Below are 15324 nucleotides of genomic sequence, written 5' to 3' on the forward strand. Positions count from 1 at the left end.
TTAACCCAATTGCATCAACCTTCATAAAAGGGTCATGTTATCATCGTGATGGTTTCTGCTGCAACTCCCTCTGGTATATATTTAGATGTGTGAACAGCAGGGACAAGGGCAGTGTCCCAAATGCCACTCTATTCCTTACATAGTGCACTACTTTTGAGCAGAGCTTTATGGGCCCAGGTCATAAGTAGTAGACTATATAGGGAATAGGGTGCCATATTGGACAGAACCAAGCTTAACAAGGAGAAAAGCTGAATTAGGCAGATAATAAAGAGACCATTTCAAGACTGGCCTTTACATTGAACTCACTGCATGGCCTGAATGGGAAATAGCAATTAATGACTTAATTTCCCACTGATCATTTTAGGCCTAGCTCATCCACTGTGCAAGATTGCCTGGGTTAGTACATTGAACAAATCAGAAATTGGAAACGGGGTGCAAAGTCATCTGGAGCAGAAAAATAACTTCCTTACATATTACATAGTTGCATTTTTATTTACCACATTTTATCCATCTTAATAAAAACGGGGCAAATCAATAGACTTTTAATCTGACCCGTTGCATTAGTGTTGTTGAGTCGTATCACGATGACTAAGGCTTTTTTATTTTAACATCCCTAAAAAATATTTTTTTAAACTTTGATGTTGACAACATACCCCCCAAAAAATAGGCTTATAGTCTTTCTCAGCATTTTTGTCAATGTTTATAATTAATCCTACCTTGTCTGACAGATCCAGAAAAACATACAATGGGCGGATCTCTGAGGCAGCATTGCAGCAAGCCATCTGCTTTAATGCCAGTCTGAGCCTGGCATGAGCTGGCATCGCCAAAATGTCTGAGAAATTTGCACATTTTAGCAGGGGAGTCAGCAGTTTGCTGTGGCTTTGGAATTACACTGGTACTATACAGGCACCTTAATCTGCCATCTTGGGCAGAGACTAACACAAACACACTTTGACAAACTGCTAAAATGCTATTTGATGTGTGTGTTTGTGTGTGTGTGTGTGCATGTTCGTGTGTATTTGTGTGTGTGTGTGTGTGTGTGTGTGTGCATGTGTTTTGTTCTCAGAGTGGACAATATAGGCTACTGAAAATAAACTTTGAGATGCTGCAGATGTCAGCCCATTGGTACCTTTGAGAATTAAACGTAATCGTACTTTGGGGTGGGGTTCTAAAATCAAGGTACTCCCCTTGGACATGCCCAATGACTCAATATGTGACATCACCCTGCTGCATGGGCGTTTCGACCAATCAAATGGAAGTAAACAGCTCCAAAAGTGAACGTTATGATACCCCTGCGAGCCCTCCCCTACCTTTGCCCCTGCACACACCGTGCTCCTGGAAGTTGTCATGGAGATAGACCCGTCCCAGGCGTCTGCTCTCGGGATTGTTGCCATGGAGATCCCTGCTCGAGGTGAGCTCTCGGCAGTGCAGGAGGACGAGAGCAGCAAGCAACTAGGGTTCGAGAAGCGAATTCAGGACCTTGGAGAGCAGCGGCGCCAAGGACCCCCTTTCAACCAAGGGAACTACTACATGCTTATAGTGATAGGAGAGATAGCGACAGACCACCAGCTGCAACGCGCTAGAGACCAAGTTGAGCGGGGTGAGTAGCCCCGAGTCACCGAGTCTCACTTTTTACATACTAATTCTGTAATTCCAGCATGCATAACGTCCTCTAATAAATATATATATATATAATATCATAGAAAATATTGGAACGTAGAAGATACAATTGGAAGATATTAAAAATGCTTGGCTGTTTCCTTTTAAGGAAATGACGCATCGGGAATATTGAATCATCAGTTCAAAGAAATGCCCATACGCCACTTTTTACTGGAACCTTTTGTGCAATATAGACTTCTGGTTTGCTTGAAGTGCACCTGTTTTGTCTTGAACGTTTCACAAGCGTTTAATAAATTACGAGGGATTATCTAATTCTTTGGTTAAAAAAGAAAGAAAATTGAGTACATATTCATTCGTTTTTAAAAATAGGGACACAAACATATGGAATAATAATTGCTTCCCAGATAATTCATGCGTGTTTTGAATAGCCTACCATATAAGAGGTTCAGGTTTTTTCTATAGCCCATGTAGTCTGCCATTAGAGGCCCCACTACGGGAAGGGGGAAAAAAGTTGCGCACATTCTCAGCAATGGTGTGACACACAAACAGTAACGAATTGACCATGAGGTGGGAAAATGCTTAGAATAACTGGTTTGCCTTGTTAGAAAAGCACCTTGCCGAGCTGCTGGTGTGTTATCCTCATGAATAATGAGGCATCCATAGCACTGAAACATTCAGAAGGATGTTCGGTTAAATACAGTAATGTTGTTGTCTGTCAGGTTCTCTCTTTATCAAGGAAGCCCAGGGACCATGCCAAGTGTTGCACCTATGGGAAAATCTTCAGTGTGAGCTAAAAGGCTAACGGGCTGCCATTTGGATAATAGAAAGTTGGGTACAAATGGAGGGTGTCATCCAATGTTTCTTAACACAGTGGGTTATGTCCCAAATGGCACCCTATACACTTGCCTTTATATTGCACTACTTTTGACCAGGGCCCACAGGGCTCTGGTCAAAAGTAGTGCACTGTATAGGGAACATGGTGCCATTTGACACAAACTCGTGGTGTGAAAGATGCTAGGTGTTTTCACAGGAGTTTGCTGGTCAGCAGCAATTTGAGCGTGGCTGCCAGCTCTCCTCCGCCAGAGACGGCTAATGATGAATCACCCTATTAAGTGCCTGGCTGGCACCATGGCAACCGCCTCATTGCCGTCATTACCAAGGACCATTCACATCATGACACTTTTTCTTAGGATATGAGAGATCGTCGTCATCATCATATTGTTTTTCATACGGTGCTATCAAAATAGCCTGGATTCCGGTCTGTTTCCATTCATGCCAACTTCTCGTGGTTTTGGAAAAGCAACAGAAATCGTTGTGTCGTTGTTGAATGCAGAATGAGTCAGGCAACCCTCCCTGCTAGTTCCATTGGGCTTTTATCCTGTAAAAGACTTGACCTCTCCGTTCTCTTGTAGTCTGGAAGTGACATCAATACTTGGTAGGCTGCCCTTGATGGAGATGAGTGGCCATTTTATGTTGCCTTGGATCAGACTACTGGTCTCCAGTTGGGTTTAGTCCTCTGATCAAGGTCTGAATGATGACCCTACTGACAAACCTCTGCAGACAATACCCTCTGATCACAATATACTTTAGTCCTAGGCCTAGATTCAATCAGATCAAGCATTAACCGGCGATAGCAGACACCAGCATAGCAGATGTTTTGGCATTGTCGGAGGTGGAACTGCGTTGAAGCCGTCAAATCAGTGAGCAGCTGCGCTTGTGATCATTGTCATGAAGCCACACCTGCCCCACTCGCGTTAGAAGTTCAGAATGAGAAAGTGTCGGCAATGTAGAAAATCGTTCAACGAAATAATGAGGATTTCTATCATAATCGAGGTGTAGATTACATCTCACATTCCAGTGTTCGAACTTCTAAACAAGGCTGCATGGGATTTCTCTTAATGCGACTGCATGCAGCCAATGGCAATGTCCACTTTAGGTATAATGCCTGAAGGTCCGTTTCTAGACCAAATCTTTCTCGTGGTTGTGGCTGCTCATAGCAAGTGGCCAGTGGGTGTCATCATGAGATCTACTACTGCAGAGAAGACCATCATGTTTAGCTGGTTCGGCTACTCCAACTCGTTAGCGACAACGGACCGCAGCTAGTTTCCCAAGAAATGGCCACCTTCCTATAGGTGAATGGTGTCCAGCACATCAGGTTGGCACCGTATCATACATCAACCAACGAGCTGGAGGAGAGGTTTGTACAGACCATGAAACATGCCTTAAAAGTGTCTCAGGGTCAAGGGACACTGAACCAATGTGTGAACAGCTCACTCCTCATGCAACCCCCAAGCTTTTTTACCTGCTTAGGTACTCATGAAGAGAGATCTATGCACAAGATTCGATCTGCACAAACATCCAAACGCAAAGAACACAGGGCGATATGTCAACAGGAGAGTCAAGTCAAACGTCATGAGCTTTCAGGACTGAGCTTTCAATCCGGGAGATACTGTCTTAGCTAGGAACTACCTCAAAATGACCAAAGTGGGTTCCTGCAGCAGTCCTTGCTCAGACTGTTCCTGTGTCCTACACTGTCCAGACTGCAGCGGAGGTCATCTGGAAAAGGCACACAGATCAGTTACTGTTGAGTAAAGAAACACTGACAAAAGCACCAGTCGTGAGTAGTCCAGAACTGTTACTGGGTGACACCCGGACACCAGCAGTCATCACCTAGGGGCTCACAGTCACGTTCTCAGGACACTGACTCAGCCGGCACCCACACAACAACACGGCGAGACCGTGACACAGGCTACTCACGTGCCTACGCCTGTGTCAACACGACAGTCTAAAGACGTCGTTGTTGAGAGTGAGGTTGACCGTCGTAACCCTGCAATAGAAGTAATATGGTTAATAATTTTGTACACAATATTATTTCCCTTCATTTAAATTGAGTAACACCAAGTGAGACTTTGGATTTAGACACAAATGTATTAGCTAATCATTTTCTTTAGTATAAACCCCTTCCCTGATAACAGTTTGCCATTGGGGAATGCTCAAGGTCCTTTGAAATGGGTGATTTGAAGGCAGTAACACCAATGACATAAAACTGAGGGAAAACAGTATATTATTTCAAATAAATTGCTATTTGAAGAGCCATCTTTGTTTTTATTGATCTATATATTAAATAATTTTGTTCACTCTATAGCATTCCAAATAATAGCTAGATACAGTATCTCTAAATCCCCAAAACATGTCACTACAACGTCACTACAACGTCACTACAACTCTACATTTGATAAATGGTCAGATATAAACAAAAACTATTTGTCATTTAAAAAGTTTTATTCAAAGGCGAGTGCCACGGATGCCACAGCAATTCAAGAATGACCCTCAGGGAACATTTTCAATGCGTTCTTGTAGGAGCATACGAAATAGGCTACAGGCGTATTCCACACAACAAAAAACACACAAAAAAGTGTCAGGAGAAGACATATAGCCTAGCGGTCATGGCTCACAGTAGCTTAGCCAAAACTGGAGGCTGGCAGGCAGCAGCATGGAAAATTACCCTTGACAGTGTAACTGAGAAAATGAGCTCTCCTCCTGCTTTCTCTCCCCCTGATCCGCTCCTCAGACACAGTGCGTACACAGAGTAGCTACTTTGCATTCTCTATCCTTCATTCTCAGAGGATTTCTAAACCACCTTTGGCATCACACTGTGTGTCCTACACACAGAGTTACAGGGGTGCGGAACTAGTCCTCCATTATTCATTTGGTAACACTTGGGGAATCAGTATTAATGGTGCTTATTGGCTCCGTGGGGTTTTATGATTGGTTTGAGCCAATCAGAGCAGAGTTTGTTGAGCTGCAGTGTCGTTCAGTTTGGTGATGGGTAGTTAGTCAAAGAGGTCTTCTGAACTATTGAACACACTGTTTTCCTACGACTATTGAGTGATCACACTCCTCCTTCTATGACCCATTGGGCACACCACGTCATTTCAACGTGGAGAATTGGGTAATATTTGGTAGATACGTTGATCAATGAGATTCCAACCTATTACCACCCACTCAAAAAGAAAGCCAAAAGTTTGTTGAATCCCCCAATGTGTTGTCCCTATGCTTTCAAACGTTTAAAAGAACTACGAAATTCCAAGTGAGTATCAAGGTTTTTGGGTTCAGTTGTCACCTAAATGTGTTATCGCTGCGCTTTCAACCATTCAAAGGCACACCAAAGTTCAAATGGGGATACAGTGTCAGATATTGTGTTTATTTATGAAACAACTTCATGTGTCATGACTGTGCTTAATCTAGTAGCGCAACCAACGGGCCTGGATTGCAGTTAGTTGAGAGGACATTAAAGTACAAAGTGCAAGTGATCAATGTCGTTTCTTTTAGCCATTGTGTAGATTTCCACCGACCTGTGACCCCGTGAACATGCACGCGTTCTATAATTACTTAATACATGTATTGTTACTGTAACCTCAAAATGTGGATGTGTTACTCATTTTAAAGTGGAATGAATACTGTTACATTCATTTGTAAGCTAGCCTTTAACATTAGGCTATTTACTGACTTACAAAAGTCATGTTGAATTGTGTTTGGTTGTCAACGCAACCGAATATCAACATTTGAAGGAGATGCATCTTCTGCTTGGATAGTTCCATCTGTGCCACTGAGTCTGGCTTTAATTCTAGTTTGTCTACAAATTAATCATTGATGTTTGATTGACGTCATTTAAATCAAACTTTAAATGCACTTTAAATACAGGCTGATTTGATTTAATCCTATTTTTGTACTTAGATTTTTTGGTAGAGATGGAGACATGGATCCAACATATTTATTATTAACACGTAGATGAAAGCTTGAACAGTGGTGGAAAAAGTACCCAATTGTAATTATTGAGTAAAAGTAAAGGTACCTTAATAGGAAATGACTCAAGTAAAAGTGAAAGTCACCCAGTAAAATACTACATGAGTAAAAGTCTAAAAGTATTTGGTTTTAAATATACTTAAGTATCAAAAGTAAATGTAATTGCTAAAACATACTTACGTATTAAAAACAGAACTAAAAGTATGAATAATTTCAAATTCCTTATATTAAGCAAACCAGACTGGCACCATTTTCTTGTTCTTTTATTGACAAAAAGCCAGGGGCACACTCCAACACTCAGACATAATTTACAAACAACGCGTGTGTGTTTAGTGAGTCCGACAGATCTGAGGCAGTAGGGATGACCAGGGATAAGAGCATGAATTTGACAAATTTATTTTCCTGCTAAGCATTCAAAATGTATTTTTTTGGTGCCAGGGAAAATGTATAGAGTAAAAAAGTACATACTTTTTTTTTTTAGGAATGTAAGTGAAGTAGAGGTAAGTTGTCAAAAATATAAATAGTAAAATACAGATACCCCAAAAAAACTACTTTAGTAATACTTTAAAGTATTTTTTACTTAAGTACTTTATACCACTGAGCTTGAGACCCTAAGCCTATATGTATTGTCTATTTTTAATTGAATCCTCTGCTGAATAACAACCGTGATGATATATGTTTGATGAAGTATGGTTACATTTCATTTGCGCTGTTGAATCTGTCCTTTGGAATGACTTTGATAGCAACAGTGAATCTATTAAGTGGAGAGTTCTCAACAATCCTTCTCATGGTTTGCACATTGGTAATAGTCAGTGACAAATACAGTATCAGAGCTAAGCAGGGCTTGGTTAAAAGCCTGGATGGGAGACCAAAGGGCAGGGCCGGTCCTAGCCGTTCCTCGGCCCTAGGCGAGACCAACAAAAATATGCCCTGCAACGCGAGAATAGTCCTAGTAAGCAAAATGATGTTGAAAACATGTCTAAAATATGTCTTATCCGGACGTTTAAGTTATGTTCAATTTAAGTTGTGAATGGTCTGGAAAGGACCAAAAATAGACGACCAAGAAACGTTGGCTCGTGCTTACTGGGGTATAGCCTACTATATCTGTCTGCAATGGAATTTTAGGAATGCCCATCCATGTGGTAGGCCCACCATTTGGAAAACAGGCCGTTGCATTGGCTTCATTAGTCCTGATTCCTGTGACTAATCAATTTGGCTAATTAAGCTCTGAATATCAGTTACCCAACTTTACTTGGAGCTATTGTGAGCCCATTTGAAATGTGTTTACACCGTGGGAAATGCAGAAGTACTTTCCTTTTCGCTGTGATCAGCTGGTCAAAAATGGACAGATACAAACTTGAAATCACGGATCAGGACAATTGGGTGAAACTCCCTTGTCCGTTCCATATTGTAGATTTTACTTTGACCTGTCCTGTTTTGAGGACGTGTTGTTTGTTAACATGACAGTGCATTTTTTTTATTTGATTGTGCGCCGTTTAGATGAGGCTATTTGATCTGAGAAACCTGCATGATGTAAAAAGTGTCCTGTAGGCTACATAGTCTTTCTTTTATTTAGACTTTTTTTTAGCCCTTTTTCTCCCCAGTTTCGTGGTATCCAATTGGTAGTTACAGTCTTGTCTCATCGCTGAAACTCCCGTACGGACTCGGGAGAGGCAAAGGTCAAGAGCCGTGCGTCCTCCTCTGCTTCTTGACACAATGCCCACTTAACCCGGGAGCCAGCCGCACCAATGTGTCGGAGGAAACACTGTACGCCTGGCAACCATGTAAGCGGGACAAGGACATCCCTGCCGGCCAAACCCTCCCCTAACCCGGACGACGCTGGGCCAATTGTGCACCGCCACATGCGTCTCCCGGGTCACTGTGACAGAGTCTGGACTCGAACCCAGAATCTCTAGTAGCACAGCTAGCACTGCGATGCAGTGCCTTAGACCACTGCACCACTCGGGAGGCTCCGCATAGTCTTTCTACCATATCCTATATCTGCTACATGATTTATGTTACATGGTGGTTTTGACGGAACGTTGGTGGAATGCCGCAGCGATGCGTCTCTCCAACAGCACCCTGGAGAGGCACGCTGTGAATGGACAAGCAAAATATTTTGCTCCTCTGCCTTTGACAAAGTGGGTACTGCTTATCACAGGGCGGCATCGACGCTCACCTAAAAAATACCTTTTGCCACTGGTTGAGAGAAATATTGTCATTGTTTTGGGGCCGAATCATGTGAGGTTTTATGTGTTGTACGTCTTGGTCAGTTTAGCTCAGAAAATACCGCCCTCGTAAGTCTGCCACCACAGGGGGCCACCTAATCCAGGCTAATGAGCGGGCCGGCCGTGCCGAAGGGACAGCTGTAGACAGATCGACTCTCCAGTAGGAGGCGTTTCCCAGCATACTGTTTTTTTCCTTAATGCATACTTTTAAATTATATTATGTGATCTAAACATACAAATAATAATAATAATTTCCTTAAAGTAAAATTTTGTAAGTACTCATGTACTAAAGTACTAATGTTACTGTCCCCACTACAACAACAAATATATTTAAATACATGTTATTTTGTCCTTCTGGGGAGTGCCAATATGGCCGACCGGTGGCTTCAAAGCCTTTCATTGGCTGTCACGCCCTGGCATTAGTATTCTGTGTTTTCTTTATTATTTTGCTCAGGCCAGGGTGTGACATTGGTGATTTATGTGTCTTGTCTAGGGGTTTATTAGATGTATGGGGTTGTATTTAGTAGAGTTGTCTAGGTAAGTCTATGGTTGCCTAGAGTGGTGTTTATTGTTGTCTCTGAATGGGAACCATGTTTAGGCACCATATTCTTTGGGTATTTTGTGGGTGGTTGTCTCCTGTGTCAGTATTTGTACCACACGGGACTGTTTTGTGTTTTCACGTTTCTTGTTTTTGTAGTTTATTTCATGTATAGTTTTTCTTATTAAAAAACCATGAATTATAACTACGCTGCATTTTGGTCCTCCTTTCCTTCGACAGAAGAATCCCGTTACATTGGCCAATACATCAGCAATCCAGAGTTTGTATACATCATTGGTCAAAACATGTCAAAATGGCTGCCATAATGACGGATGTCATTGTCACCTCTTTGTGAAGTGTTTTGTCAGTCCAAACACAAAATACCTAATTGAGCGAGGAGCATTGAGCCCTTTACCAGAATTAGTATCAGTGACACAGCACTTCAGAGAATAGACCACAGTTGTCTGCAGTGGGGGAAGGAACGTTTCTCTCTCTATCTCAGTGAAGCAAAACAGAACCTGGAAAACAACGACCTGACATATACAGAGTACAGTACATATTATTTTTGAGACATGGGGAGATATGAAGGGGAGGATGAGGGGGTGGATGAAAGTAAATTATATTAATCTCCTATCCCAGACTCCTTTCCCTACCAGTGAATAGGATCAGAGACAGGCTTCTCCTGCGGTTTATGCCCTGTTGAATGAGATCTGACGCAGGCTTCTCTCTGAACTTCAGAGAATCTTAGCCTGAATCCGATCTGACAAAGGGCTCTCCCTAGTGGAACGAGGGTGTTGACGGGAACATTATTGAGAATCGGTTTTGCTTGTACTGAACTCACTGCTCTTCATCAGTGTGCCTGTTCTGGCAACACTTTAGCTTGAATCCACATAGAATGCTTTATGATGCAGTTCTAATTTAGTGTAAGGCGTGTCATAAGCATATGACACCTTATCATGCCATGTTATTGTGATGTCATAATTATTGATGAAAATTTGTAAATCAGATTTGTTTTTTTTTTGAAAAACTGTTCCTTAACTAAATTACCATATGTTCTAGTCCAGTACATTCATCCAAAATACATAGATAGAAAACATCATGTCTGTCTGGACCAACTTTTATTCATTCCAATTAGATACAGTATCAGTCAGGGTTAAATTCAGTTTTGGAGAAATAAAGTCTCTCATGAAATGGAGAAAAAAAAATTGCACTGAAATATTAAAAATATGAAGGTTACAGAGATTTCAGAGACGTTGGTTGTTTTCATATTTCCTTGCCTTTCTATCCCTGTGCTCTTGCTCAGTCCCCTCATACATTATTGAATGATATAAGGATCTGCAGTTAATAAGAAATCCATTAAAGGGGAAGTATAAATTAATGTTATATGTTTCTTAGCCCTGCATGTAGTCTATGGGCCACTATTGTACGTTTGCCCCTATCCCTTCAACAGAAGCTAGTAGTGGCTGTTTAAAGAAACTATGGTTCCTTCTGACCCATAGACTACTGTCAGGGTAAGGAACTTATAACAGTAAGGTCTAAAATACAGAACTTATCCTTTAATGTAACATATTTTGCCCTCTTGTTCTGTGTTGTTTCACCAGGGATTCGCTCCTGGGACATCAGCCTCAAGTCATGTGACCTGGACCAGCAGCTGCAGCTATTTGTGACGCGCCACTCCGCCCAGTTCTCTGCAGAGGTCAGAGGTCAGTCAAACCTGGGTCGTGTGACATCACACACTACGGCATTGGAATACATGGGTCCTATTCGAACTAGCCTGGTCCCAGATCTGTTTGTGCCATCTTGCCACCTCCTGTCTTTGTCACGCCAAACAATGGCCATGACATAGGTGTTGGCAAGATAGCATAAACAGATCTGGGACCAGGCCATGTTCTAACACCAATTGACAAGAATTCATGTTCATATAAATAAGATGATACTTTATTAATAGGTAGAGTACACAGAGATCCTATTAAATGAAGTTATAGAATTATATCAGGGCCTTGCACAAACCTGTTGGGGGGGGGTTATCAAACGAAACAAATCCTGAAACCATGAAAACGGACATGTTGACCGATGAGTAAAGTATTTTGCTCAATTATTTTGAACTGAAATAAATGCTGCACTTATTAAACAAGGACTTACACAATTCCAGTCAAAAGAGAAGATTGTCAGAAATACTGTAGCCTACCTAGCTCCATTTCTTGCCACTCTCATGTATCCCATGTATCCCAAACTTTGACCCGCCACCCCCCATAAAGGAGTGCTACAAAACTCGCGACCACGCACGCACAATCGCTGTGCAAATGTAGCCAGTGATGGATTTTCGGCCTATTGAACAAGTTCTTTCTGGTCACTGATCTGGATATGCGTGCCCGCCTTTCCGAGCCAATGCTGATGACTGTTCATTGGCCAACAATCAAGATGCTCAACTTTTGTTGGTTTCGATGCTGAGATTAGAATTTTGCGACCACTTGCGGGCATTGGGTTCAGAACAACAACAATGACAACAACCCAAAAAAGTATACATTTTTGGGGACAATATACTACCACCGAAAAGGACATTTTGGAGCCTGGAAACCCTGTCTGTGCACGTGCCTGAATTCTAGGGTACGGTAATAGTACTCTGGTGCGAGGCGAGGTGACTGGCGAGGTACTCTATGGAGACTTGGGTCCTGTTCAAATGCTTTTGAAAAAACATTCTGCCTCCCTCACTTCCTTCAGGACATCACTGATCTATGAACGATTAGCGACACGGGAACGACGAGACACGAGGCGTTTTTGGTATCCCCCTATTGCTGTCACCAATCCAGCCTTTTCAGGTCTGTGATTAAATGAAATGAGGAGGTAAGGATGCATTTCTTTCATGTTGGAACAAGTCTATTACCTCATTCACCTTGAACGTTAGACGTAATCCCTGTACCTGTTGCCTAGGAATAATGATAGTAATCCTTACTTACTTCATTCATCTTTGTCACATAAAATGAGCTGTGAAACACGATACTAAGGGTTTGAGACTGCAATTTGAATTCATTGCATTGAAGATGAGCCCCACTTTGCTACAGTAGACATGTTATAGACACACCAACAATTCTTAGTCCTGTGATGGTGGTTGACATTTCTGCATGGTTAGAGCGTCGGGCCAATAACCAAAAGGTTGCTGGATCGAATCCCCGTGCTGACAAGGTGAGAATCTGTCGTTCTGTCCCTGAATAAGGCAGTTAATCCACTAGGTTAACGTGAATTAAGGCTGTCGCTGTGAAGGTTAAATAAATCAAATATATATATATATATAATCACCATGGTTATTATTGGGGAGCTGTGTCAGGGGCAGGGGTACTGCAGAGTCAGGTTTTAGAGAGAGGGGAGGAGAGTAAATTCCCTGCCAGGTAACTTGAGAGCACAAACAAACTACAGGATAGATTATTACACTGCACCGACAATAAGTGCTGAGCCGTATCAGAGCAGGCAGAAATGACACAGCATTCCTTCGAGAGGATAAACATCCAGAGGACGTTCTATGTGAAAAGAATGCTTCTTTTTATAGTGGTGTAACTTTTTTTTTCCGGTTTCAACCGTTCCGTGTTTCCAGGTCGCTTCACGGTGTCGAACACGTTGCTATGGCTACCAAATGCACACAGACATTGTGCTGCATAAAGCCATCTGCTCTATCAGTGACCCTGTGTACTGCTTGTGTGGGCAGCTTCGATCTATTCTTAGTGATCTAGTATCCCAGGACCATTGCTCTTAAGAATCTCATAGCAATGTGGATATGTGCTGTAATTGAATGTGATTTTTTAAGACGTGGTTTAAGCCCAAGGGAACAATGAAAGGTTTTACAAGCCATTTAACAGTACTTTACTTCAACGGAAGCGGCAAACTGGACTTGACACAACAGTGGTGATGAGGTAATGGACCATGCCGTCACCTCTCGCTACTTTTTGTTTGACATTCAAACAACAGCTAGGTTTTCCACTTAGCTCTGACTTAGATTTCATCGATTCGTGCTCTTTGCAGAAACGTAATGAATGCAGAATAGTCCGAACATACACATCCAATGGCTTTGTGCAGTTGCTCACGTCAATGATTATGGGTTTATTCTGTCAACGCTGAGGTTTGAAACACTAGCACAGTAAAGGGTTGAAAAACGGTGTGTTCATAACCGAGCTTGTGGTTCTCATTTTAGACCACCTCTGCATCACTTCACGTCTGCATGCTGGTCCTCCAGGCAGAAATGGGGGTGAGCCAGGCCACCGTTCCCAGCCAAGGGCACTCGAGAGCGAGATCAGATTGTGCTGATTCTGAGCTTTGTGGTGGAGACAAAGGGACTGCTGGTTCTCTGAGGCAGCTCAGGTTGAGTGAGGCTGGGGCTGCTTTGGAGGGCCGGGGATGGCTGGGATGTGGGGGGGGGGGGGGGGTAGAGAGGAGGGCTGGGGCTATCAATTGCACTCCTCTGTTCAGCATTAGATAGGCTACAATGCAGATCAATGGCACTGAATGATGAGGGGAATTCATCGCCTGCATTGCAGAAATAGATAATGGGATCATGTTGCTCAAAGTCGATGGAAAGACACAACTCAGTCCTGGAGCAAGCTCAATGGAGAACCTCCATAAAAAAATATTTCTAGGTCCAGGAAGCTTAATCTGTGTCCAGGAAATCCCCCCCCCCCCCCCCCCCCCCCGCCAGTTTTAGCATCGTCTAGTATGACACAGCCTAAGACGGAGGAAAACCAATGGAAGCTGTGTTGTAATTAATGCTGGGCAACAATACACTGAGTGCACAAAACATTAGGAACACCTGCTCTTCCATGACATACACTGAGTGTACAAAACATTCCATGACATAGACAGACCAGGTGAGTCCAGGTGAAAGCTATGATCCCTTATTGAGGTCACTTGTTAAATCCACTTCAATCAATCAGTGTAAATGAAGGAGAGGAGACTGGTTTTTTTTATTTTTATGTCTTGAGACGTGGATTGGGTATGTGTGCCATTCAGAGCGTGAATGGGCAAGACTACATATTTAAGTGTCTTTGAACAAGGTATGGTAGTAGGTGTCAGGCGCACCGGTTTAAGTATGTCAAGAACTGCAACGCTGCTGGGTTTTTCCCACACAACAGTTACCTGTGTGTATCGAGAATGATCCACCACCCAAAGGACATCCAGCCAACTTGACACAACTGTGGGAAGCATTGGAGTCAACATGGGCCAGCATCCCTGTGGAACTCTTTCGACACCTTGTAGAGTCTGTGCCCCGATGAATTGAGGTTGTTCTGCGGGCAAAAGGGGGTGCAGCTTAATTTTAGGAAGGTGTTCCTAATGTTTTGTACACTCAGTGTATGTCACTCCTGTTGTCAGCCGTGTGGCCTTGAAGCGGGTTAGGGTTAGGTAAGGGTTATGGTAAGGGTAGAAGTTAAGGTTAGGGTTTAGTGTAGGGACATCCCAAGTAACCCTTATTGCACTAACCTTTCCAATGTCTGGTCCTTTTAGTGCAGTCTTCCTGACTGACTTCTTCAATACTGTACGTTACTTAAATGAGCTTGGAGTTTGAACACTCAGGTGTTGGATGGTGGAAGTGCAGCAGCGAACCCCCATGATTCGCCTCCTCAGTTGTAAAGGATGTCTGCAGCGAATTTTGTGCCTGTCTGCATTTTCTACATTTTGCTCCATCCGTTTATTCATTTTGTCATCTGTACTTGACACTCACAAACAATGAACATACTCACACAGAGCATCAAGGGTGTGTATCATACACGCGCGCACGCACTCACACACATACACACTTTCTCCCTCCCACTGACGGACCTAAAAATGATTTGACCGCAATGATGTGCAGTATCCTTTCTGGTGGTCTCTAACACATCCCCCTCTAACACCCAGCCGAGAAGCAAGGCATGAGGCATGGATTACCGTCAGCAATTTACTCTGATTAAGTCCTTCTAGGCTTAGTGAAGTCACCGATACACACAGAGGTGTGTAGGCTGAACCTCACATGGGGAGTATCGATGGTGCTCACCGGGTTCCCATCAACAGAAATGGCTCAATATCCACCGAAACTATCAAACAAACCACTATTCTATCCTTCAACTGTTTTGTTTTTCCCGATCATTTTATTCTCAGTCAGTAATGGTACAA

At 42.7% G+C, this 15324-nt stretch overlaps 1 protein-coding gene across 2 annotated transcripts in view; it reads left to right on the top strand.

Annotated features, from left to right (window-relative positions):
• The first annotated feature begins 1332 nt into the window (after positions 1-1332).
• Positions 1333-15324, top strand: part of LOC110491898 (microtubule-associated protein 1B) — a 70163-nt gene continuing 56171 nt past the window's right edge. For both annotated transcript variants that reach the window (XM_036950930.1, XM_036950939.1), the window contains exons 1-2: positions 1333-1600; positions 10794-10895. In XM_036950930.1, coding sequence (XP_036806825.1) covers positions 1348-1600; positions 10794-10895 — 355 coding nt within the window. In that variant the 5' untranslated portion in view covers positions 1333-1347. The remainder of the gene's footprint in view (positions 1601-10793; positions 10896-15324) is intronic.

Source organism: Oncorhynchus mykiss, chromosome 2 (assembly GCF_013265735.2).
Source record: "Oncorhynchus mykiss isolate Arlee chromosome 2, USDA_OmykA_1.1, whole genome shotgun sequence".
Taxonomy (NCBI): Eukaryota; Metazoa; Chordata; class Actinopteri; order Salmoniformes; family Salmonidae; genus Oncorhynchus; species Oncorhynchus mykiss.